Here is a 27975-nt window from a genome sequence, read left to right as displayed (position 1 = left end):
ATTTTCATTTACTTTTCTCTTTTTAAAATTTATTCGTGCAAGTACCGATTGTATCTGGCTAAAATACCTAGAAATATGTTTTACTGTATATGCATGAAAATTTTCTAGTATTTGTAATTAATTGAATTTTTTATTATAATGCAAATACCTTTTTATGTGTGTTTTCTGGGAAAAGAGGGCAGGGGTTGTGATTCAAGAAATTAAAATCCCAGGTGTCTGGGTGGGACTACCATAAATGAGCTAGATGACTTGAAAGTGATTTAGTCCTCCTTTCCTCAGTTTCCACACTATGAACAGTGAGAAATCTAGTCTGAATAATTGAAACAAGGAGTTGGGGAGAGAGCTGTCTGCTCTAGCCCTAATATTCTAGGTCCTATAAACTTACCTCCTCAAAGGAAGATCCAGGGAGGCATTTTACATTTGTAGTTCTCATTTTTTAAAAAATAAAGGCACTATAAAAGACACGGGTTAGGTTCTAAGGCCAGGTTTGTTACTCCGTGCCTATAATTCCAGTACTCAGGAGGGGAAGTACTGAGGCAGGGCAACTTCAACTTCTAGGATTGGGTGGGGTGGGGGCTGCATAGCCAGACCCTGTCTCAAAAAGAAAAAAATGGAAGTTCTGGAATTGATATTCCATCCTTTTTCGTTATACCGTGCTGATAACTGAAACTTCTATTAAACACCCCTTTTTGTAGAAAAGTTTCATTTTATGCACATATGTTTCACAATTAAAAATTCCACAAAAATAGCAAAATATTATTACAAATAAAATGTGCTTACAAATGTCAGGATTAAAGAGAACAGGCACAATAAAATAATGAAAATGCTAAGCATATGAAATTGGAATCCAACAAAATTACTCAAAAACAGTCAATTACAATAAACAATTAAAATATTACAAGCTAAGGAAATTATGCAGGGAATCTGAAACCTCTACAAAGAAAACTGTAAACTTAATCAGAGATGGGAGCGTCTCTATGAAATGTATTATAACCCAGTATTTCTTAAACAAATAAATGAAGAAAGATATCTAACAAGTGGAAAATTATACCAAGACCATTAAATTTTAATGAAAATGCCAACTGAATGAATACCTTTGGGACCCACTAACATTTTTGAAATGTAATTAAGGGAAAAGAAGGGGGTTTTTTTCAAAGCTGATAAAGGTCTTTTTTCATCTCCCTCTCAAACCTTGAAGATGTTAGAAATATATTGGGAAGGCAGAGTACTGGACTGTCTTGATTTAAAGAAATGGTCACAACTGTAAACTTTGAAGAACATCTTTCAAACAATGTAAAATTTCAAACAAAAGCAGATGTTCCAAGCATATTCTTTTCTAGACTTTGGCAGACTGTCCCAATTTTATAAAGTCTAGTCAGCAATCTTTGATTAGAAGATTAGAGACACAGGTGAATGAGAGAAGGAGTGTTTTTATAGAGACCCAGCTTTCAAGAGAAGGGGAAATGAAAGAGAAGCTGGAGGCATGCTGTTTGATGATCCACAAACTCATCGAAATATGGAGGCTTCTAAAGGTAAGGCAGGAAGGAGAAAAGGGAAAGACACAACCGTAGACATTCTAAGACTTAAAGAACTTTAATCAGAGCCACACTTACCTCCTGACTTTTCTGCAAGCCTGCATGTAATGCTGCAAGGACAGAAAGCATGGCAGAATTGCTGAGAAAGTGTTTGCACAAAAAATGTGAATTGAAACCATAGATTAGGACCAGTTCAGCACTGTGACCTGCTAGGCCATTTTCCAACAAGTATCTGAACTGGAGAAAATTATTCAAAGATGAATAGCTTATACAAGTCTTCAATTAAATTATACATAGTAGAGAAACAGATAAAAAAGAAAATAAAACAGATTCAACCACCTCAGAAGACAGAGGATTTAGAAAAAACACTTTTAAAAAAAATTTTTTTGCAGTACTGGGATTTAAATTCAGGGCTTTGTACTTGCTAGGCAGGCTCTCTACTGCTTGAGCCGCACCTCCAGCCCTTTTTGATCTGGTGATTTTGGAGAGAGGGTCTTGCTTTTTGCCCAAACTGGCTAGACTGCGATATTCCTACTTTAGGCTTCTCTCCATGGCTGGAAAGGTGCATACCACCATACATACCCCTGTGCCCAGCTGTAGGATGATGTGGGGCTTGTGAACTTTTGCCCAAGCTGACCTGGAACCGTGTTCCTCCTGATCTCAGCCTCCCAGATATCCAGGATTATAGGTTTGAGCCACCAGTATCCAGCTTAGGGGAAAAAAAAAAAAAAACTTGCAATAAACATCATTAAATAAAAAGTTAGATAGAAGAGGTTGAAAAGGAGAAGAAAAAATATATATATGTGTGTATAAAGGAATGATGATCTAGCAAAACTCAGAGAAATAAACCTGCCACAGAAATTCAAGTCACATTGTCACATCAGAAATAATAAAAAGTCGAAATGGTCTGTAGGCGTGGCTCATGTGGTAGAGCACCCACATATCAAGCATGAAGACCTGAGTACTGCCAAAAAAAAAAAAAGTAGAAATGATGGAAAACATAAACACAAATGTGAATATGGAAAGGGGATCAATAAGATGATAGAAGTGAATGACAAATCTGCAATATGTGTATAAATGAAGTCCTCCTCCCATAAAGAAAACTAAACAAGACAGAAAAATATCCCAATATATTTATTTGTGAAAGAAATTCTTATAAACATACTTAAATCCATATTTAAGAGAACACATCGCAGTCTCTCATTGATTGAGTTATATTGATTAAACACCTACATTGTTTGTGGTGATGGGGATACAATAATAAGGTTGAAGGAGAAGTGCCTCCCTCTCAGCAGTTGCGTCCTGGTCTGTGAGAAGCAGGCATCAAACGAATAAAGAAATAAACCAAGACTGGGGGCATGGCTTAAGTGATAGAGCACCTGCCTAGAAAGTGCGAGGCCCTGAGTTCAAATCCCAGGACTGAAAAAAAAGTGGAAAAGAAAGAAAGAAATCAACATGATAATTTTGTACAGTGGCAAGCCTTATAAGAAAAATAAGATTTCATGATTGCGTGGGAGCTACTTCAGAATCTGTTTTAAGGACAGCTTCTGTTACAAGGTGATACGGGAGCTGTGACCTAGAAAGGAAAAATACGGTAATAGCAAAAGAGAGCCTCTATGGTAGAAATGAAAGCCAGCACAGCTGGTTTGTGCAGGAGAGTGGCACGAAGGGAAAGCCCAAAGGTTGACAGGGCGTCACATCCACAGTGAAGTCTGGTTTTATGCTGAGGGCATATGGCAGAGTGATTCAGTGTGGACCCTGGAGGTGGATTGTGGAGATGAGAAATCTAGTTGCATGTCTTACTAGCTCTGACTTGGGCAAGTTGAGTTAAGTATGTGCCTCAAATTCCTTATGTAAAAACAAATAGAAATAATGAGAACACTTATCGCATTGAATCATTGGCATGTTTAAATTAAAGCATTTGTGTAAAATCCTTAGAGCAATGCTTTGCAGATAGTAAAATTTCAGTTAAATAATAGTTAATGTAATTGCATAATTTACATTTTATGCATCTCTCACTGTCTTTATTGAGGTACAAGCAATGATACCGTTCAGGTGGCTATTTAAAAATAATTCAAATGAGAGGCTCAGATTAGAGCCATAGTAGTGTGGAAAAGAGTGAAGAGCACAGAGCCAGAACACATGTTGTAGACTATCACCAGATGGAATTGCTGGAGGGTTGACCATATGGTGGATGAATGAAAAGAGGTATAAACGTTGAGTAGGGTTTTTCTTAATAACTTATTGGAAGATGCAACTATTAACTGATATGGAAAAGACTTGAAGAACCACATTCACTTTGGAGCGAGCACAAAAGGGTAAAAGTTCTACTTGAATGTGGTGGTGGTGCACACCTGTAATTCCAGCATCAGGAAGGTGAGGGAAGAGGATTTCAAGTTCCAGGCAAATATGGAAAAATAGCAAGACCCTATCTCAAGAAAAGAAAGTGTGGTGGGGGGGAGGCAGGGAGGAAAGGAAAAGAAAGGGAAGGAGGGAGGGGAGGGAAAGGAAAAAAATAAAAGTTCCCTTTGAGAATGTGAAGTGTCACATAGGTATTAGCTTTCCAAGTGGTGCTACCATGTAGATAGATGTATTTATGAGCCAGAGATTTAAATTACTGACAAATACATAGTGTTTAAAAAAATCATAAGCTTGATGAGAACACTAGGAGAGAGATCATAGAGGGTTAAAAAAAGAAGAAAAAGAAGGAAGAGGAGAAGTAGCTGAGATCTGTGTGCTCTAATATAGGAAGTTCCAGGTCAGTGTGGTGTCTTGAGAATTAGAAGAACAGATTATTCAAGTGGTTAGGGAGCAGTAACTTTTGTATAGTGTTACTGACAGTAAGAGTCCGTGACAGGAAGAGTCCAATACAGACAAGGAAGTAGCAATAAGATTTGGTGACCTTTTCAGGAATTTCAGTGGACAGATAGAGTATATAAGTTAAGGAAAGAAACAGAGATGACAAAGTGGAAGTGACAGGCTTAGATCCTTCTTTCAAGAAGTATTTTCCTAGAGGGGAGTAAAGAAATGTGGCAGTAACTGGAAGAGTCATGTACATCTCAGAGAATGTTGTATAAGTTGGAAGTTACTACAGAATGTATGCCAAGGAGATAATTCCTTGAAATGGGAGATTTGTGAAATCTTGAAAAGCAATCCAGAGTGCAAGGTCAGGGCTGGCCTTTGAGGAAAACCAACAATGCTTCAACAGTTGGAAAGAGACAAAAGGCTGAAAGTGAGGCATGGGCAGGCAGCTCATGGCAGGATGATGGCTGACATGTCTCAAAGCTATGGAAGTCATTTTAGAAAATGGGAACGTGAACATACTAGGGAATGTAGTAGGATTGCTGGGGGAGGACTACATACCCACTGGAGACTTGAATCATGAATTAAAATGGTAGCATTTTCTTCTAGCCTGTTGTGCAACACTGGATTAAGCACAGATGTAGAGGTAGGTGAGCACAGGCAAGATCAGTTGATAGTGAAAATGTCAGTAATTGACAATCCCAGTGTGGTCCAGAAACTAATGACAGTGGATGCTGGAAATCAAATTTCCACAGGTGGTACAACATCACACCAAGACATACCCTATTTAAGTTACAAATTTCAACAAGGAAAAACTTAAGCTTTTTTTTTTTTTCAACTTCTCTCAGTAGTTCATGTCAGTGGTTGGCCGTGAAGCAAAAGTAATCAAAGAATTTGAGACATATCAAGTTATCTTTCAAGTTATTATACTTCAGAGCTCAACCAGTATATCCAGCAAGAACGCTTTTTTAAAAAAAATAATAATTGAGACAAAGTATAAATGAAAATAACAGTAGAATGACATTACAGAAGGGACGCAATCATGATGGCACACCTTGTACCCTCACATCCTAGAAATAGTAAACTAGATGATTTTTTATAACTTAGCTCCTTAGTTGTGTATACTTTTAAATTTTAGTGACAAGTGTTTCTTTTATCCTAAAAGGGAAAAGATACCCACACTATCCATACCAAGACACATCATGGTGAATTTCGAACACTTAAAAAAAAAGTAAAAATTCTTAAAACTTCCAGAGAGAAAAAGCATTTTTTTTCTACCAAGGAACAGTAACACTGGGTAAAAGAAAACAACAGAGCAATATGTTCAAAATATTCAATGGGAAAATAATTTTGAATTAAAATTCTATATCAAATCAATTTAAGTATGAGAACACTTAAAACAAGACGTCAGAAATGCATTTTGGAATTTATTTGCACTCACATCATACCCTCTCTAAAACAGTTACCAAAGTGTATGCTAAAGTGTTTTGTAAAAAAATAATCCAAGAGAAAGTAATAATACTTCTAAAGCAGTGGTGAGCTAATAAGCCAATAAACTTCATTATATTTAGTTCAAATAGATGCTGATGGAACATTACAAATACAGTAAGTCAACATTTCTAGATCACATTAACATGGCGGTTGGCGCCAGCAGAGAGAAGTGAATCCACGCCAAGACCTTCATTATGGCCGGAAGCTTTGAAACAGATACTGTTGGCACTGGTAGGAAAATATGCATTAAAAGCGCATGTTGAAATTATTTAATGGTTACCACTAGAAAAATACAAAGAACATTGTGATTTCCAAACATGAGCTGGGGACAAGGGGAAGCATAGGAAACCAGATTGACTCAGAAATGCTAAGAAAAGGGGAAGCAGCCAAGTAAACATAAAACATGGAGTGGCAGGTAAGAATCAAATCAGGATAGATGTAAATAGTTGAAATTGCTGGTTAAAAGATGAATGTGTTTTTAAATTCTTCTAAAATTCAGCCTAGATGCTTTTTACAAGAAATGTACCTAAATCAAAATATGAGGTAAGTTGAAAATAAAAAAAATGCAACAAGATACTCAAGGCAAATGCTAGTGAAAAGAAAGCATGTGGGGAAAAATGTCAGGAAATTAAAGGCTAAAAGCTTAAAAAGTATAAAGATGAAAGGAACAATTTATCAAGAAAACAAAATTTTTATGAGGTCCCTTGCATTCCTAACATAGCTTTGGGGGAAAAAAACATGAGATAAAATTTATGAAATATCTAACAGGGTAAGTGAAGATACAGGGAATTTTTATAAAACAACTTTGTTCTAATAGATTTATTTATCACCAGCCAAAAGCGCAGTGCTATCTCAGTTTCCTCTGCCATAAACTGCCATCAGGGACCACAACTCCTCCTCTGATCTTACTCAAAGCCAATCTTGGGGCTTGTCCCATATCCTTGACTCGTGAAGCCTTTCCCTCCTCATCATCCTTACTCAACATCCTCCATCTCTCTGCCCCTGGTCTTTTCTCTCCTGTCACATACACTGACACCCTCTTACCCCAAAGTTCTTCCCCTCCTTGTCTGTTGTCTTGGGGCAAGTCCGTCCCTTCTGGAGGCCAATTTTTCAACTCTATGTGAAATTCCATCCCTCCCTGACAAGGGTTCAGTGGGAAGAAAATACTCTGTTAAGAAAGAACCACCTGAAACGATGAGATAAAAATAAAGACAAATTAATATCTACATGTGACCATTTTTAATTCCATCATGAAATTTTAAATAAGATATAACCCATTAGAAGACAGCTTGGAAGTTGTAATCTTACAAACTCCATATTGTTTGTTTTCTAAAGATGAAAATGAATGCAGGACCAAGCCAGGAATCTGTGAAAATGGGCGTTGTGTTAACATTATTGGAAGTTATAGGTGTGAGTGCAATGAAGGATTCCAGTCAAGTTCCTCAGGCACTGAGTGCCTTGGTAAGTTGATACATGAATTGTATTTGGCATGGTAAATAAAGCATCTGTTTTATGATGTCATCACAGAGTTCCACATATATCCTCCAATGCAAGTAATCTACATACCACTTCCTAATGGTTACACATCTAGTAAAATGAAGTATTTGTACATGTGTGTCTCGTCTGAACATCTACATGTAATGTAAATAACAACCTTAAATAGGCTTTCCAAAATTAAGATAAATTAAGCCCTGTGGAAAATAAGACTTTAGTAAGACTTACATCAGGGGATGATTTAATTCCTAAAGAAAATATTTGCAATGTGAAGTAAGCTCTGCTAATATTAATGCAAAGTAAATGCTGCATTACGGAAATACGATGTAGGTTAATTTTATATTGTGATAACAGTGAAAGGTTTACAGAATATTTTCTTGTGGAAAACATTTATTGCAGACATTATATGGATGCTAAATGCATACACTGTAACCATTACAGTTAATTATGGCAGCTGTATACGTATGGTAGAGTAAAATTTAAAGCAAACACAGAAAGGAGAGCAGTAAGCTGTTTGGCCCATCCCTTGATGTGGCGTGGCATAAAGAGAGTGTATTTCATCTCTCAACATGATGTCAGCTGCATCAAATCACAGGAAGTTTTTAGTTGCGACAATATATTTTGTGTATTGTCTCCAATGTAGATCTTTACTAATAATAACCTATAAGAAAAGTGTAATTTTCTGCTCATATTTCACTAGGATAGTTTATAACCATATTTCAATATGGTTTGTAAAACCATATTGAAGACTTTCCCAATTTACATCAGGAATCTCTTTACTTATACTAAAAAAAAAAAATCTACTGAGTTCAAATGTTTGACCAGTCTTTTTGATGTAGAAAATATCAGAAATTAATTGAATAAAATACCAACCTCAGAACATAGTCTAGAATTTGCTATTCAAAAGCAAATCCTGGCACTTGTTTGCTTATTTAAGGGGAAATAATTTATTATGACTTTCCGCTCATTTAGTTTCTATAGGAATGGTGACAAAATTACCATTTAGTCATCATCATCACTTGATCTGAAGGGGGAAACGCATGTATCACTGTTTTAATAAATTCAATAAACTGTATGTAGTGAAAGCACTATGTGAACGTAACTGCAAACAAAACTTTGTAAACTTTAATTGTAGACTCTTTATATAAAAGAATACTTACCCTGTAAAAAAAATTATTGCTAAGAACAAAAGCACCAATTGTCTATTTCATTTGAAAGCCAAGATAATGAAGTATCTGTTCCCAGGCCTTGATTCTTACTACTTGCCATTTCAGACAATCGACAGGGACTCTGCTTTGCAGAAGTATTGCAAACAATGTGTCAGATGGCATCCAGCAGTCGCAATCTTGTCACAAAGTCAGAATGCTGCTGTGATGGTGGGCGAGGCTGGGGACACCAGTGTGAGCTCTGCCCACTTCCTGGAACTGCCCAATACAAAAAGATATGTCCTCATGGCCCAGGATACACCACTGATGGAAGAGGTAAGGAACTTCATGCACTTTATCAAAACAGTGAATTTCATTAATTCAAGTTCATTTGAAGGAAATGTGGAAAAGTGATACTTACAGTGAAAATACCCATATGTGTATGTGTGTTTGTATGTATGAATCAAAAGAGTACTCTTGGCTAATGCTTTAGAAATTATAAAAGATTTATTCTTCATATCAAGCGTAAGAGTTAGATTTTATTATTCCTGTTTTAACAGATGAAGACACCAAAGCAGGAAACTAAGGTAACAGTAAACAATGTTTTCAAGAACACACTCTTTTAAAGATGGTGGACCCAGCAATAGATTAAGTCTATCTGATCCCAAAGGCTGTGTTAAAACCTCTAAACTATACTTGCCTTATTTGAGTAAATAGTGCTTATTTGAATGTGTAGGATTTTATTCTGTTTGCAACATGGTCCCAAACTAGCAAGTCTCATAATTGACTAGTGGCTTCCATTTTTTTGTACAACCGACTACTGTTCTAAAAAAAGAACATTGCTACCCATATTCTCTATCCTTTGCAAGACTGATAACACAAGCAGTTTTTCAGAGTCTAATGTGAATGTAAATTTGATGCCAAACTGTGGGAAATTATCACAAATTGAACTTCAAAGCAACGACAGCTTTCTAGACCACACACACAAAAAAGATTTCATACATAGATTGCAAAAAGGACATTCACCACGGGTCTGTTTTGCTTATGTCTCCTCATCACTTTAGATTATTTTTTCTTTCCCTCTACATTGGCATTCCTTGAATAATGGAAAGGTACCCCAGAGCACCTATAAATAATTGCTCTTAGTTATCTCAGTACCATAATTTCTTTGTCCCTAGTCATTTTTCACTTGAATTAACTTTGCTTCACTTTATATTTTTTGTCTTTGGTCCACAGATATTGATGAATGTAAGGTAATGCCAAACCTCTGCACCAATGGCCAGTGCATCAATACCATGGGCTCCTTCCGATGCTTCTGCAAGGTTGGCTACACCTCCGACATCAGCGGAACATCTTGTGTAGGTAAGACGAGGCAGCTGGGAATGGAGTTTGTCTACTACTGTTTCCTACAAGTCATTTACTGTCAGCATAGTCTTTATTGTAGAGCTTTGGAATATACATTTTCTTAAAATGATGCTTCTCCTCTCAATGTTGTGTGTTTTGTGGGCTTTATTTTGTCTTTTGGTGGTACAGGATTTGAACTTGGGGACTCATGCTTGCTAGGTGGGTGCTATACTACTTGAACCACACCTCCAGCCTGTTTTGTTTTAGTTATTTTTCAGGTAAGGTCTCCCATTTTGTCCTGGGGCCATCCTTGTACTATGGCCATCCTCCTCCTATGGCCTCCCATGTAGCTGGTATCACAGGCATGTGTCACCATGGCCAGCCATTATGTGGTTCTTAATAATACAGTTCTAATTGTATGGGACAGAGACTTGTTCAGTTCATTTAAAAAATGTCTATTCGATCAAAGAAACATTAATATTACAAAATGTATCTCCAATATTTTATACTTTAATTTGAAATTTATAAATGCATATTTCTCATTCTTTTAGTGAAGAAAAGGTGCTTTTATTGTGACTCTGTATGTTTGTGTGTATAAACAAGGCATTTTCACTGATTTTGCATAAAGTGTAACAATTAAGCATCATCTAAAATTTCTACTTGCAAAGCAGTCTCAATACAGAATCCTTTGACTATTTTCCAATTTATTTTCCTTGTTTAATTTTTTTATTGTTTCACTCTATTCGGTGACAATTGGGAGGGAGGGGACTGGCCTTTATTGAGTCTTTTCAAAGTATTTAACTTAGGTTTTATTATAGAAAAAATATTTTCTCCATATTTCACCAGCTTGTATGCTGTCCATTAAATTACCTATTTCAATAACAAAGCTAAGGCATAAAATAGTTAAGAAAACCAAACTGACTCTTCGTAAGCATTCGACTCACTAGGTGCAGGAACAGGGAATGGGCTGTCAATCGTGAGCTGTCTGCATCCTGTGGGCATCAACCCAATGTGTTCTGTGGAGGAGGTGGACAGTGTCTGCTGTCAGCACAGTACTAGCTGAAATGACGTGGTACATTCCAATGAGGACAGTTCAAAGAAGGCCTAACAAGAAGACTGTCTATAAAGGCTTGGGCAGAGTGTGCAGAGGCCACAAGAGATAGCGATGTACACTGAGGCTGTACCACCCCTGGGAATAAAGAAAAGGGGGAGGTGATTGGAACCCAGAAGGAGGAAGTTGTGCTCCGAGGCTGCATTGAGAGGAGCTGGTCCAATAATTCAGCCAGCCAGAGTCCATTCCTGCTGGAGACACGGAACAAGAGAGCACACTGATGCAGTCTGCAGAGTCACCTTCCTAGGCCTGAGGGCAAGATGGTCCTGGGCAAGAACTGGGTCTAGAGGGGAGATTCCATTTGGCATATCTATTATCCCACACAAGACTCTAGGGAGCTTTAGCTAAAGAGATTAAGAGAACTTCTACCACATCCTTGTGCCAAGAAGTACCTCTCTCAAGATACTCTTTTAAGTTTATGATTTCCAGCATACATTAATTTAAAGAACTTAGTGGATTTTTTTTGAACCAGGAAGTTTTCTAGACATTATATTTATCCCAAATCCACTGATGGATCTACATGATCTATGTTACTTTAGAAAAAAATGTTGTGGGCACCATTGCTCTCTGGCTGTATTCCATTTTAAGTTGTAGAGGAAAAGCAAAAAGTAATGAGCTTAGAATACGGAGGGAGGAGAGAGGCTGGTTGTTTTTTTTAAAACAGTATTTTAATCTTCACATCACTTTTACTTAGACCTCGATGAATGTTCCCAGTCCCCAAAACCATGCAACTTCATCTGCAAGAACACGGAGGGGAGTTACCAGTGCTCCTGTCCACGGGGGTACGTCCTGCAAGAGGATGGAAAGACATGCAAAGGTAAGAGAAGAGGCTCAGGCAACTGTGACCCCATTTATCTCTCTTCTGTCAGATTCAGGTACTAAGTTACCAAGGACCATACCATGGGTGTCACCTTCATTAAAATGTGGCTTCTACGTGACTGTTTCATCACTCATAGCCAACTGTACCAGATGTAGGAGACAGAGAGAAGTAAAACACAAAGTCACAATAATTTGCTTCTTAGAGCAAACAGCACAAATGCTTAAAAATAAAATTAAACAGAAAATGGTGGTAAGGGAAGAGTTGAAACAAAAGATTAGAATATGATTTTTTTCTTGTTGCTTACCTAAGATTTCCTTGCCCTAATCTGTCTTTATTACACATTCCCTACATAAAAATGAAAATGAGTGTGTAAATTTTTTCTTTAAGTAGTATTAAAAGTAATTGTTACGCTAAATTGACTTATTAAACTAGATTCAGTATTCTACTCACAAATTTGATTATATAAGAAACCTTCTTGTTAGGGAAGTGGAGAGTGACTGCTAATTGGCAGGTACATTTGGGTGACAGAATGTTGTAAATTAGGTTGGACTGACAATTGTACATCTCTGTGAATACATTAAAAACCACTGACTGTATACTTTAAATAGGAATTATGTCTCAAAAAACTCTTTAAAACTTTATAAAAACTTAGAGACCTTAAAATAGGGCAAAATAAAGACATATTTTCCAATGTACTAATATACCTATAATTGAAATATGGTGTTGCTTTCTTTGGCCTTCATTAACCAAATAGCAGTATTTTTTTTCACTAGTTAAAAATATATTTCTTCTAACATGTGAGCATAACATCTAGGTTATACTTAGGAGTGGAATAAACAAATATTTTATTCAGTTAAATTTTTAATAATTGTGTTTACTTTGGTGGTACAGATTGTAAAACTGGAACAATATAAAGATTTAATGTGGCTCTTTTGCCAGGATGTGTGCACATTAGTGCAGTGTTTCTATACTACAAACCTTTATTGAAGGAAATAAAAGAATTGAATAAAAAAAAAAAAAAAAAAAGAAACCTTCTAAGTATGAACTTAATGGACTGAGACAATTTTTTAAATGCAGAATCTCAGTAAAATGAGGTTTTATTTCCATGACATACAAAAATAAATAAACTAATAGCAAGCTGGTATTTTCTTGAACCTGTTTAGAGAACTGGTCGGGGTAAATTTCATTTTGTAACCATGTTTATTAAATGAATGCAACTAAAGTTTTTAAGATGCAGTCTTGCCTACATCTTATGTGTAAACTTATTTTAAATATATTTTCCTAAAGTAACTGTCAGTCAAACCAAAATCTACTTTGGGCTTTCTGTTAGAAGAGTCCAAACAATTAATATCATTTATGACTAAATTTATAGACGTTATGGTTTTGCTTCCTCTGATATTAGTGATGGTGTTTTTATTTGGTTCTGAAAAATCTGATCAGATGTTTTTGTTAGGATCTTCATCAATTTTCAGATTCTGCTTTATTTTTATTTAATATCTCCCTTAATAAAAAGTGACTAGTCATGTACTAAATCACATTAAGTATGAGAAGTATGACTTTTGGATGTTAGCTTTGAGAGTAGTTAATGGAATCTTGCCGTTTTAGCCATTCAGTTCCTTATTTTAAGAAATCTTTATTAGGCATCCCCCTTTGCCATCCTCTCCTAGTAGCCCATAGTATTTATGCTATTAAGCATGCACCATACTTATCATATGCATATGAAAGCAAACAAAGATCCCAGCAAAGACCTAGACAAAGTGTGCCAGTGACACATGCATACCTCCTGTGAGTCTGTGAGAAAGGATGCATAACCAGGTAACTTTGCTCTGGTTTCCATGGGCTTCTTTTTAATTTCAGACCTCGATGAATGTCAAACCAAGCAGCACAACTGCCAATTCCTCTGTGCCAACACCCTGGGGGGGTTTACCTGTAAATGTCCGCCTGGTTTCACCCAGCATCACACAGCTTGCATTGGTAAGACAAAATTACAATGAGGAAATTTTACAGACTCTTGGTAGGTACATAAAAGTTGTATTTAAAATGATAGCTAAACCATGTCTTCACACTCATATTTACAGTCAATACCTTATAATTAGTGATCTAAAGAAGTTGTTAATAATACATTTTTTTCATTAGAACAATATCCAAAGGAAAAAAGGTCTATATGGTCCAAGCATTCACACAGCAGATGCTTTTTGAGCAATGTCTTTGTCTCACATCCTAAGAACAGTCATGTGGTGTTCAGATAAAATATGATTAAAGGCTTTTAGTAATTTGGAAACTGCTAGTGACCACAGTGGGCTTTTTTTTTTTTATCTTTTGTTGTTGTTGTTGTTGTTCATTTATTCACATGTGCATACATTGTTTGGGTCATTTCTCCACCCTCCCCCCCTCCCCCACTCTTCCCCTCCTCCCCTCCTCAGTTTTAGGCAGGTCCTGTTCTGCCTTTATCACTAGTTTTGTTGAAGAAAAGAGACAAGCCTAATACGGAAGACAAAGAGTATTTGCTAGTTGAGTTGAGGATAGCTATACAGAAATATTCCTAGCATTGCTTTCGTGTACACGTGTTATGACCCAAGTTGATTCATCTCTAACTGATCTTTGCCCTGGTTACTGATCCCCTTCTCATGATAACCTCTGTAGCTTTAAGGTTTCTGTATTAGCGCTTCTGGAGTGGGGACATCAAACGCTTTCATGTTTTGGATTTTCTACTTATTTCTATATCTCCTGTATGTGCTCTCCCCTTTTCTTGTGTTAAACACATATTAATATGACTTTCAGTCTGTATTATCTAGAGCTAGGTCTTCAGTCACTCTAGAATATGTTCTATTTTCAGCCCTTAGAAATATACTTCTTCTTAGCACTTTGCCTTTACTGTGACATTGAATGCTGCCTTAAACTCCTTTAGCAGGATGTTTCCACATAATGAAAACGTAGGCTTCTATACTTAGGTTTATTTCATGTAGTGAAATGTAATTCATGTAATGATACTGAGAAACCTGACCCCCTCCTTCTTGGCACTTTCTAGACAACAATGAATGTGGCTCTCAGCCTTCGCTTTGTGGCGCAAAGGGGATCTGCCAGAACACCCCAGGAAGTTTCAGCTGTGAATGTCAAAGAGGATTCTCCCTTGACGCCACTGGACTGAACTGTGAAGGTGAGTAAGTTGCTCAAAAATCCTTAATCTTCTAACAGTAACATATATATAAGTTAAATATATATGTATATAAATATAAATATAAATGAGTAATTTAGATCATCTCAAAAAAAGAAAAGGAGTTTCTTAACAAAATAGAATTTAGCAATTGACTTTTGTTCATAAATTTTCAAATATCATTTGGGGACAGAGGAAAACTAGAAACAAAAATTCTGCAATTACAAATTAACTTTTAAAATCAACAAGTTATTTACTTAATCATTGATCTAAAAAAAAAATTGAGTTGAAAAGAAACTCTGTGCCGAACATGGTCTAGCGTAGTGGGCAAATGTACCAGAAAATAATAATGATAATTGGGCTTTTGTGATATGATTCTTAAATGTGTAAAAGTTCAGTGTAAAAGAAGACTTATTTCCATGGAGAATTAGAGAAATGTTTTGAATGCCCTGGGGAAAACTCATGGCTAACTCTATTTTACATTGACCAACACTCCTGCCCCACTCTCTTTTTCTGCAGTGAGCATTTCCTATAGTCTTCCCCACAATAGGTATTTCCTCTTTTAAAGTCCAAAGAACATTTAGGCAAGAACAAAATAAGAATCTGCCTGTAGTCAGTAAATTTTCATACAGGTCTTCAGTGTTTACACTGCAGTTGCTGGTGCAGATAAAACAAGTGTTTTAGGATTGGTGTCTGCTACAAACCACACAAGTCCAGGAATATGAGAGCATATAGATGCCTTTACATTTTATACAGTATTGCAATTTATGCTTTTATTGATTTAGTTATCCTTTTCAATAATTATTCCTACAAATACATGATTTTGAGTTCTAGAAACATAGTCAAAGTATTAATGTGCTCTTTATAAGAATTACAGGACTTTATATATATATATGTGTGTATATATTCACATAATGTCTTATTTTTAGTCAGAATTTTTTATTTTAGAATTTTCAGTTTTAATATTTTATATTTGAAATCATGGAGACATTGAAAGAATTCTGCACCTACATCTGCTTTCCATGTGTGAGTTGAGCTCATGACCATGCACACAAAATACCATTTGTTAATTATCCATGTAAATTTGTTACACACACATCAGACATGCCGATTTTATTTCACTCTTTTTGGGCAGATTTCAAAGCCTTAGTTGTCTTTTCAAAAGGGTATGCATATATGAACAAAGAAATTATTCCATATGTATAAAATACCACATCTTGTCTAAAAATAATGTATTCAAATACTTAAAAGGAATTTGCATCTAATTAATCTTGAATGGTAAAAAAAGCGTTTGCCTACAGTACCATTATTCTTTTTAGGTACCTGTAGTGCTTGTCTCTTCCCCAAAATGAGGATTATATATGAGTCACTTTTGAATCTACCGAAATATATCATGCAAATATATATATATGTATATATATTTATATGATTTACCACATAAATCATGCCATTTGCAGTTAATCAGTACAAAATGCACAACATTTGTCATTGCTACATTTGATTTACTGAAATTAAACTGTTATTCAGGGCACTGACGTCTGGTGAAAGAGCATAACAATGAGGTGGGTTCTTATCTCACAGCCACTCTGCACCATCAGTAGTAACCATGTGACTTGGGAGAAAATCACAGCCTCCCTGTGTGCCATGTCTTATTTATATGTTCCCCTGAAGGTTGTATTTGGAATGCATTTAAGAACAGTAGAGGAAAGGAGACATAAAGAATTTTCCGGGATTGTTTTCACAGATGTTGATGAATGTGATGGAAACCACAGATGCCAGCATGGCTGCCAGAACATCCTGGGAGGCTACAGGTGCGGCTGCCCACAAGGATATGTTCAGCACTACCAGTGGAACCAGTGTGTTGGTGAGTGCTCCTGGTTACACAGCACCTGCTCTTCTCACCTTAAGTTACCTCTGCATAAAATGGAACAAATAATAAAAGCTGAGCTTTCCATATAGCCTTTGAACTCTAGAACTTACAAACCACTACTTAAGACTGATGCACGGAAATGCAGTCTGCTCTGTACTTGTGTATGTTTGAAAATACCTGTAATTAAAAAAATGTTTTTAAGTACCTAAAGGTAACTCAACTTGTGGTTTTATCATTAAATTTCTACTAGATGTAGTTTTAAATTTCTGAAGATAATATCGACAGTCATCATCTTCATTTGTCAAGGTCAGCTGTTTTTATCAGTAATTTGATAGTTTCAGATTTTGGATTTAAAGGATTATGCATCCATTCCCTTCTTACAAGTCTAAAGGCAGTCAGCTTAATGGGAACAGTCCATCTGTGCTCTCCTGTTTTCAAGGTAGAAAAGGTAACTAATCATATCAAATACTACTGACAACTCCAGACAGAAGTGCTATAAAATAAAATACATGGACATCAGCTCTGTTCCTTGCATTGGTAATAATCATGAAGATCCTCTTTTTAAGGAAAAATTCATCAAAGAGAACATTATTCTACTTGAGTAGCCAGCTGACTTCCATAGCATATGCCTGATTTCTTGGCTGCATTTAAGTGTACTTCATCAACACACCATCCAGCACGTCTTGATGCTGGAAGCCTGCATTGCTAAGCAGAAGGGGAACAGTGGTCCTGCAGAGAATGGCACAATGCTTCCTGTTTCCCTGTAATGATTAAAATTACTCAATACATTATTCAAATATAGTACCATATAGCCACTAAGCGAACGACTCTGATTTTATCCTTTGCGGTCTTCTCAAAAGAAATTTCTAATGACAGTGTAGTGAACTGAGAAGAAAATCATGATACATTTCAAAGGAGGCAAACTAGCCCTGTGAAGTTTTTAGCTATATGTTGGCTTTATGCCTGGTCAAAGGCAGATGCTTTGTCATACCACGGATATATACTTGTGGGAGGAAATGCAGAAACGAATTAGTGACCAAAAAGTTAAAGATAAGCTGAGCATAGTGGTACATGTAATTACAGCACTCAGGAGCCTGAGGCCAAGGATCATGAGTTTGAAGCCAGCGTAGGCCACACAGTGAATCCCTCTCTTTAAAAAAACAAAAAAGCAGAGTCCAAGTGTTAATTGTGAGCTTGCACGCTTGCTCTTCAATGACTGTCTCTAAGCAGCAGGCCCATGGACTGACACAGCAGGGATTTATTTCAAAAAGTTCTAGATTCTTCTATGCATGGTTAAGGAATCCAACTGGTTTCTAATAAAATCTCTGCCTTCTTTGCCTTGAATCTACATAACATGGAGTTTTAACTCAAATATGTGGCAGAAATAGAGTGAAATAACCCATCAGAAAACTAATAAAAGCAACAACTTAACAAAGGAATATGAAATTTGATAAATGCAAACTGAAACATCACAAACATTTTTATCTGTGCCTACTAGTATGTGCATCTGTAGTCATTCCAACAATTGATGGGAAAATGTAAAGTATTTCAGACACATTTACCCGAGTCTCCTAGGAAATGATCAAAACTGTAAATCTGTATTGTTACTAGTACTACCAGCAACTCAAAAAAATTAAAAGTTCTTTGAAAGTGTTAATATTGAAAAAATAAACTTTCAATTCAAACTAACACTTTTAATATGTTTCCAACCAGTTAACACAGTGAGTTTTTAACCTTCTGGTACATAGATTTTATAGATGTAGGCAGCATTCTCAACTATTTACAAGCATTATAATTATTCAAAATTGAAAATGTGTGAATATTATTAACATTTGCCTATAAGGAAAAAATTATTTCTTAATATGCAAACCCTTTGTTATTTAGTGCTTGTAACTTCCAAGTCTTTCTATAGACTTTCCAAAATAACGCAGGCATTGCTTAGCAAGGCTTGATTCAATTCAAAGTACATCTCAAACAAGACCGTATTTAGTTAAGGTCATAAAATTTTACCATGCTAAGCATTTATAGCATATAAATATGAGGTATATCACGGTGCTTGCAAAAATATTAACATATTTAAAATATTCTTATTATTGGTATGTTTAAATACAATTTATTCAATTACTTGGTTTTGTCTGGTAATGCTTCTACCTAACGCAATGTCTGAATTTATTCATGGTGGAATCATGTCATTAAATCATAATCTAATTTAAATTCCCTGTTAGGAAAGAAATACTACATATGACTGCCAGATCTAATTATAAAAGCAGATGAAACTTTGTGGAAGAATTCCAAGTCTTTTGTATATAGAAATAAAATTGTGGTTATTCATGTCACATGTAGCCAAGTTACTGAGAATTTATATATATTTTCTCCCCATGTAATAAAGGCTAAGAGTTTTCACATATTAGGTAATAGAGCATTTTTTGTATTCAGTGACTACAAGGTCCACATTTAGAATCTCATATAATTCTGAAACTATACTCATGATATAAAATGTGCTTAACGACGACATCTACCCTTTCAGTAACCTCTGTCCTGTACTTAATGAAGTTTAATTTCCTGTCCGAGGGGCCTCTTTGCCGAGACCCCATCTGCATCTAGCATAATCCCCAGAGCTACCGCACATCCTTCCTTCCCTCTGTCCTAGCCTTTGAGCTGCCTGCACACACCTACTTGCAAATGGCTTGTTTCCCCACATGGGCTGAAATATGCTCTTGTCATATTAATATATGACAAGTAAACAGACACTCTGTGCTCCATATGCTGTCACAAGAATTGAAAGAATTCTGTGGAACAGATGTGATTTGTGCCCAGGGTGAAATTTAGATTATAACAAAGCCCAAGGGAGTCAAACCACATACTATATATCAGCCAGACAGCTAAGAACAAAATTCTCATCTCCAGAGTTAAAAGCACAGTCAGGCTTTGAATTTGTGATAACAGCAACCGAAAGTATAACCTGTAATTATCCTGCTGTCAGGCATTTATCGTACAGGCTTCCTCCTGCAGCTAGGAAGAACCATGTGTTGGCTGATAGCTAGGTGCAGACTTCTCTCCAAACACACAGTTGGAATCGAATGGGTTCTCAAGCAGTTCAAATTGTACTCGGTTGTTAGTTCAGTAGATCTAGCAGTATTTGTTCCCATTGTTTTCATTTAAGGGTTTAAAATTTTCATATATATGCTTTCCATAAGTAATGATGGTGTGGGGAATCGCTAGAGGAATGGATACAAATACAGATAGACATTTTTAAATTGCAATGTAATTCACATACCATACAAATTCATCCTTTTACAGTTAAATGGTTTTTTAGTTTATTCTCATAAGAGTGTACAACTGTGAATATTACTAGCTCCAGAATATTCTCATTACCTCCTTCCCCCGAAAAGAAGCCCTATACCTAATAGCCATCATTACCCATTTCTCCTTCCTCCCACCCCCTCCTAGCCCCTGACAACTACTAATCTACTCTCTCTGGATTTGCCTGAGATATATAGAGGTTTTTGAAATAATCTTTTGTTAAGAGAATAAAAGAATTATTCATTAGGCAAACTGCAAATATCTATCCCCAAGGACTGCCCACATATTCAAAATCAGCACAAGCAGTATATAAAAAGACAGTGCAAGGGTTTTTATAAAACCTTAAAGTCACAATTTGGGAGATTTTTTAAATTTCCTATGCTTTGTAAATAGACCTTAATAGTAAAAACAATAAATGTGATTGTGGACTAAACTCCCCCATAAAATCATGGGTACTTTGAGACTCCTGCTCTTCTTCCCTGTGTAACAGTTTCCTTATTTGTCTTAACAGATGAGAATGAATGCTCCAACCCCAGTGCCTGTGGCTCTGCTTCCTGCTACAACACCCTAGGGAGTTACAAGTGTGCCTGCCCCTCAGGGTTCTCCTTTGACCAGTTCTCCAGTGCCTGCCACGACGTGAACGAGTGTTCATCCTCCAAGAACCCATGCAATTACGGCTGCTCCAACACAGAAGGCGGCTACCTCTGTGGTTGCCCACCTGGATACTACAGAGTAGGACAGGGGTAAGCCTCCCTGTTAGCCTTTCCAACAAGAAATACAGCCCCACAGGGAAGCCATTCCTCCTTTCAGTGAGTTCAGCTGCCTACCACTGCAGGGAGAAGAATACTGTGTGTAAAAGCCCAAGAGGTGAAAGTGTTGACCTGTGCTGTTAAGGTACAGGAATAAGTCCCCAAGAAGGCCCACAGACTGTGTGTGTGATACAGGATTATCTCCTTTTTGGTGAGCCTAAGACTCAATGTTTAATACAGATGTCCCTGTTTGCCCCCTGGTAATGGCCAAAATTGATTCATTCAGACCCAAAGCCAGAGACAAGCACATGTTTAAAAATGCAACTCCGATGTTGCCATAGCTACCTGGGTTGAAAGGTAGAAGTGGAAATGGCACTGCCCCAAATTCTTCCATAAATTTTGGCAGGTGCTAGCCCAGTAGTCCCTGAAAGCAGAGTTTGTCTCTTTCTCTGTTTCTGTGCTTTTTACGTTGCCCAGTGCGTGGTCCTAATTGTCAGGCACTGCTCAGTGTGGCCCATGTCCACAAGGCTGGCTTTCCTTCAGCCAATTGCACTTTCTGAAGTCTTGTCACTTGTGGGTGAGTTCTGGCCTTTTGCATCCTTCCTTCAAAACAGCAGTGCTCTGTAGCATAAAAGACGGGGATTTAGAAGTCAAAGTCATCTTCCTGGGAAGGAGCAGTGTGTGAGGCAGGCACTGAGGGGCATAGGACCACTTTGTCCACAGTTGGTATATAAGCACACTAACACAAAAAGCTGAGTCTAGACCAAGGTCACTTAGAGCCAATTTATTGACTTTTTAAAAACATTTTTGTTAGCATATCCTAGTCATTCAGGGGGTTTCATTGTGACATTTCCATATGTGCTTACAATGCACCTTGGTTAGGTTCATCCCCACCATACTTTCCCTCATCTCCCTTCCCCCTTCTTCAAATGATTTCTGCAGGTTTTAATGTTCTATCTCCGAGCATGTGTATAAAGTACATCCCCATTCATCCTTCCCCTCCCACTAGTATCCTCCCGTTAACAGGACCTGTCCATTGTTTATCTGTTCATTGTTCAGTGGGGTTTTGCCCTGGTATTTCACCCGTGAATATATTGTACCTTAATCAGTTATCCCCTTTTTCATCGACTGCTTCACTAACCAACACAGGAATTCGGAAATCTCAGTTCTTAAAGCAGGGAACTTTTTTCCAGCACAAGCTTCAGGCTTATGAAGCAAGGAAACCTCTTGGCATTCACTTTGGAAATTCACGTCGGTTCTTACTTTCTGAGTAAACTACTCACAGGTCTTCCGTCTCATTAGGTTTGAAAACTGGGGAAGCCCAGGACTCACCCTCAGAAGAATTTTGCTGTTTCAAAACAAGAAGAAGGCTCGTATATTGAGTGTCAAAGGAAAGAGCTGCAAAGAGTATTAGGTTTTTATGGCTATGAGCTTAGCGTTTGCTTTGTTGGGTCCACATCCTGAAATGTCTGCTCTACCACTGGAAAAATGTCCCGTCGATGATAATGTCTAACAATACTTTGCTTCCTGTATTTAGCCACTGTGTCTCAGGAATGGGATTCAACAAAGGGCAGCACCTGCCACTGGACACAGAGGTAGATGAGGAAAATGCTCTGTCCCCGGAAGCATGCTACGAGTGCAAAATCAATGGCTACACCAAGAAAGAGGGCAGGCAGAAGAGGAGCGTCCACCACCCTGAGCCCACAGAGGTGAGAGGACCTCACTCTGTTTTGCCCCAAAAGTTTATCCACGTGAAGTCATGCATACATTGCAGCTTAGTAGCGTCAGCCTCAGTATACTTAAACCCATCTGGGAATTTCATGGGTAAATTAAGGGACCCGATATGGGGAAGGCAATAAATTAAAATTAACTGAATTGATAGCTCAGAACACAAAGACCTGGGGAAAAGACTTTTAAGATTCACAATTTCAGATCATTTTCTTTTGTTTTAGTTTTTGATTTGTGCCAGAAGGCATAAGATGTCCATTTAGAAAATAATTATTTTTGAAATGACTTCAAAAATTAAATTATTTTGAGTTTTTCCCATTCTTTTATATATATAGCTATATAAATGCATGTATACATATATATGTATAACAGATTAGGCTGATTTTAATTTTCAGTAGCTCTCATATTCGGTGACTTATTTATTAGTTGTTCCTGCCATAAAAATTTTGTCTTCAAATAACTTCATTTTGTAAGAAACTGAAGCAGAATTTCCTGCTTCTGGTGTTTTCCTCACTCTTAATAGCATTTTAGCAAAGTGGTTAAAGCGACTGAGGCCCACAGACTACCTTGGACCTTCCCTACTTAATTACCTGTGTTATACAGGCATGTTTACTTAACCTCTCTCTTCCTCAGTTTCTTCACCTGAAAAATGAGAACAAAATTACTCAATTTTGAAGGTTGATGGTGGGGTTAATGAGTTTGAACATGTAGGTGCCTGGCATATCCTTCACACATGTTCGGTCCCTACTAGTTGTTAGCAATACTGGTCATTTCCCCAACAATCAACAATCAGAGACAGCATGAGGTCATCTGTCACCACTCTTTTCAGTTAATACTACTGAGAAAGTCCTCCACCAAAAAAAAAAAAACCTAGTCACCAACTAATTGACAGGGTAAATTGTCAACTTGCTTCAGTTTTGGGCCTGAGAAACTTTCCCTTATCTATTCAACCAGACTTCTTTAGCCCAAAAAAAAAAAAAAAAAAAAAACTGATTCTGTTTTAAAATAATAAGCCAGTGTTACATTAACTTTAAATACACTGAGGTGTCCAACTGATACTTTGCTATGACAAGTAACTATTCATCAAGTCCCCAAAATTACAAGTCTAGACACTCTGTTTATATAACATTCCCCTTGTAGTATATGGAACATCATTCTGCCTGCACACTGATGGGCACTGTCACCTTGTCGGTACTTAGCAGGTGCCCTTTCCAAGCATTAGGATTTTTGACCTATCTTACCTAAACAGCGTTCTTACACTTCCCACCCCTCTGACCAAGTCAGACTAGATTATCTGGGCGCTGCCTCACTGACTTTCACCAAAGCTGGTTCAAACTGGAGCCCTGAGCACCCTGCAGATCCCTCGCTCTGTGAACTCGCTCATCGTTTCAGTTCCGTACAAAATGGAGCAGAGTCTTCAACGCAGAGATTCCTGTGGGTGCAGACAACAGTAACATTTCTCATTTTGACGCCAGGGGAAAAAAAATTACATTCATTTCCTAAACTTTTTTTTTTAAATTATCATATAAGCATACTATCCCATAAAAATATGCTATTCATCAAAAAATAAATAAATAAAAATATGCTATTCATCATCAAAAAAAAAAAAAAAAGAAGTCCTTGAAATGTGAAGGCCTTTGTAGTCTCAGCACTGTAACTTTAATGACCGAGTTAAGGCTGAGAAGTGTAAAGGTTTACAGGGCACCCTCTGTGGAACAGACCTTTCCTCCAGGCTGTCAGGAATTTACAATAGCCTCTTTCACAGCCACTACCAGTGCAGAAAAGGGAGAAGGAAGCCACAACCTGTCCTTGTGGCTGTAGCCCCCGGCCATAAATCCCTTTCTTGTCCCCTGCTGGTGCTGTTGAAACTTATCCCAAGTGCTTCCCCGCTCTTCCCCAGGTTGAACAGATCAGCCTAGAAAGTGTGGACATGGACAGCCCCGTGAACATGAAGTTCAACCTCTCTGGCCTTGGCTCCAAAGAGCACATCCTGGAACTCATGCCTGCCATTGAGCCCCTCAACAACCACATTCGCTATGTCATCTCCCAGGGGAATGATGATGGCATCTTCCGAATCCACCAGAGGAACGGCCTCAGCTACCTGCACACAGCCAAGAAGAAGCTCATCCCTGGCATGTACACACTGGAAATCACGAGCATCCCACTCTACAGGAAGAAGGAGCTTAAGAAACTGGAAGAGAGCAATGAGGATGACTACCTCCTAGGGGAGCTCGGGGAGGCTCTCAGAATGAGGCTGCAGATTCAGCTATATTAACCCTTGACAGACTTGGTTCCAGGCTCAAATCCCAGGACAGGCAGCTTTCAGAAGCATTTGGAAAATCAATGACTAATTTCATAGAGGAAAAAAAAGATGACTTTTGTTTCTTTCCTCCCTGTCTCAGACTTTGGAATGTTGACCCTCACAGGGAGGGATAATTTAGGCTCTGTGTGGCCAAAGATTTGAGTACAAAGGCAACCGTAGTTACTGTATTTTTTATATAACTTCATTTTTAAATATATTAAAAAAAAAACCTAAATGTTCAAGAGATCAGCATATGGCACTAAAATGCACAAAAATAATGTGAGCTTTTTTTTTTCCTGTTAGCAGTCTGTCACACTTTGGGTATTTTGCTATAGTTGCTAATTAAAAAAATATAGATGTTTATTTATTTTTAATGCAGTAATATATGGAGAAATGAACAAACTATGTAAACAAAAAGGGAAACTCGCTTGTTTTTCTTTAGATTTATAAATTTGAGCTATTTCTTTTAGAGGTGCTTTTAAAATTTTTCAATAGATCCAAGAGATGTTTCCTTTGGTTTTCTGCCAGTCGTCCAACTGGTACCCACCTGACTATTTTAAAGAAAGCCTCCAAGAGCTGAATGGGCAGTGTAATCGTAATTTAAAAGACACGGATGTTGTTAGATCCTTCATAAAGGAGATCAAAGCCAGAGCAGCTCATTGTGACAATATTTCACATCGCCAGATATACCAGGCAAGGGAAGATGAAGCGCAACCACTGTAGCAAAATACCTTGACTGCTTGTGAGACCATTAGCGTTGCAGGCCAAACTGTACTGTATCTCCTTCTCATAACCTCAAGGACCCACATGTGCTACCCACAACCCCTTGTTCCTATCCAGGGTGTGCTGTATACTTGTGGTCCCGTAGGCAGCTGAAGAACTGCCGTTCCTTTGAGTTAGGAACACCTGGCGTTCTGTGGTGTTTGGTGCTGTCTTAGATTAATGGTGCATTTATTATGTTCAAGCTATTTCAGGATTGCCATATGTGCAAACAAATCATGCATTGCAGCCAAGGAATATATGTTGTTGTTGTTTTTTAAAATCCATTTTTTTTAGAATTTTCATTAATACTGTAGTTATATACCATATGCCTCGTTTTATCATAGCTTATTGTGTATGAAAGATGTTTGTACAATGAATTGATGTTTAGTTTGCTTTAGTCATTTAAAATTATATCATACCAGGAGGTGCTAATAAAAGTACATCCCCGTGTTCTTCTCTACTCAAGAACCTGACCCTGGACCGGTGACCAAAGCTCATACGTGAAATGGCCAAAGCACACACAGACTCCCGGTTGTTCCTCTCACATACCTGTGTTGACCAAAGATTCGTAGCCAGTTGTATCCAGTGTTTTGGGCTTTTTGTTTTGTTTTGCTTTTAATAGCTTTAAAAAAGAGAGAGAGAGAGAAACAGTGTAAATTTGTAATCAAGTGTTTGTGAGGAAAAACTTACAGTTTTTTGATTTTGTTTGTTTTTGTAGGTCTGTGTATCAAATATGACACTTTTCTTGCAATAAAGCTTATTTTGGGGTAGTTTTCTGGCTGAAAGTTTTGTGAGACTACAACCCCTGTTGCATTTGTGGGAGGTGCTGGCGGTCTTTGCTCACTGGGACATGTATTAATGTGACAGATGAAGAGCAAGGCATATTAACAGGAAAGTAAAGGAATATTGTCAAGTATGAGGAACAAAGTAACCAGAGCATTCATTCCACTCAAAGTTGCATTCAAATAGAAGGACCTGGGCAATGCAGCGAGATGCTCGCTTCTGTGTAAACTAAGCTTTCTGGGACCCAGCTTCCTAGTGACCTCAAAGAATTTCTTCACTTCTTCCACAGGGACACACATTTGTGGGAGTGTTTAGAGCACTCGATAGCATTCATGGAAGCATTCTTTTAGAGAGCCTTCTTTCTTTGAGGTAGAAATTTTCCTGAACCCAAGTTTTAAAGCAAAAGAATAGCAGGCATACCTAATCCAAATGGCTTCTTCACCAAAAACAATGGAAAATTTCTTATCTCTGTCTATTTTACTCAGTGGAGAGGTGAACAGATTTAACAAGTTATTTAACATGAGCTCTCCTCATGTTAAACACAAAAGCCTTTCCAAGTCTTACAAGTTAATTCAATACATGATTTAAGAATTTGTGTGCTTAAATTTTTCATCCAAGGAATAAGAAAAGGAAATATTATGACTGATCTTAATGCTGTTCTTTCCAATCAGAAATTAGCTGCGTGAAATAAAAGTATTTGCTTGCGGGCATTCTTTAAAAGTTAACATGCATCCTCAGCTTCATCTGGCCTCTGTTAATGGTACAGCTTGAGCATTGTAATATGAAATTACCTGGAACCAAACTCCACTCTAGCTTTGAACATTGAGCAACAACACTTAGTTTAACTTTAACCTGCTCATGAGAAAGCTTGAGACTCCAGCCATTGGGTGCGTGATACTGAAGATTTTTAAAAGCCATTAGGCATGTTTTCTCTCATATGTGGAGTATAGACATATGTAATACATATACAACAATGTTATGTAAAAGAGGCCAGGCTAAGGGGAGGTCACTAACAGGAAAAGGAGGGTAAAAGAAGGAAGTAAAAAATGTAAATATGGTTGATGTACTTCCTATACAGAATGCATATAGAATCTTAAACCTATTGAAATCACCATAAAAGTGACTAAGGTAGAAAGGAGAAAAATAGAGATGAACCAAGTCAGGCTACAATACATTTATACATGGAAATGTCACAAGGGAAACCCGGTATAGCTATCTTAAGCAAACAAAAATGTCTTTTTTTTTTTTCAGAAAAACAGAGAATAGGAAGGCAGAACAAGTCCTGTCTGGGGGTTTGGTGCCAGTAGGAGGGAGGAGGGTGTGGGAAAAGGGTGTAGGAGGGTGAATATGGTGCAAATACTGTGTATACAACTATATGGGAAAATGGGACCTGTTGAAACTTGCAGGAATGGGGGGATAAAGGAGAATGGTGGAGGGGGTGAATTCAACTATGATATATTTGATATGTTGTAAGAACTTTTGTAAATGCCACAATGAACCCCCAGCACAATAATAAAAAATACTTTATATAATTGCAAAAAATTAAAAAGCCATTAGGAGTGTTACACAAAAGAGTATGAAA

General features: G+C 37.3%; 1 protein-coding gene across 1 annotated transcript in view; it reads left to right on the top strand.

The window, feature by feature from the left end:
• Fbn2 (fibrillin 2) overlaps positions 1-26399 on the top strand; it is a 240565-nt gene extending 214166 nt beyond the window's left edge. The window contains exons 56-65 of the mRNA XM_074076622.1: positions 7164-7289; positions 8597-8803; positions 9704-9829; positions 11617-11739; positions 13600-13716; positions 14771-14899; positions 16641-16760; positions 20581-20812; positions 22356-22527; positions 24447-26399. Of these exons, the coding sequence (XP_073932723.1) occupies positions 7164-7289; positions 8597-8803; positions 9704-9829; positions 11617-11739; positions 13600-13716; positions 14771-14899; positions 16641-16760; positions 20581-20812; positions 22356-22527; positions 24447-24821 (1727 nt within the window). The 3' untranslated portion in view covers positions 24822-26399. The remainder of the gene's footprint in view (positions 1-7163; positions 7290-8596; positions 8804-9703; positions 9830-11616; positions 11740-13599; positions 13717-14770; positions 14900-16640; positions 16761-20580; positions 20813-22355; positions 22528-24446) is intronic.
• Positions 26400-27975: the final 1576 nt, after the last annotated feature.

Source organism: Castor canadensis, chromosome 6, assembly GCF_047511655.1.
Source record: "Castor canadensis chromosome 6, mCasCan1.hap1v2, whole genome shotgun sequence".
NCBI lineage: Eukaryota > Metazoa > Chordata > Mammalia > Rodentia > Castoridae > Castor > Castor canadensis.
The sequence above is the reverse complement of the archived record's forward strand: the minus strand, read 5'-3'. Positions and strand labels throughout refer to the sequence as shown.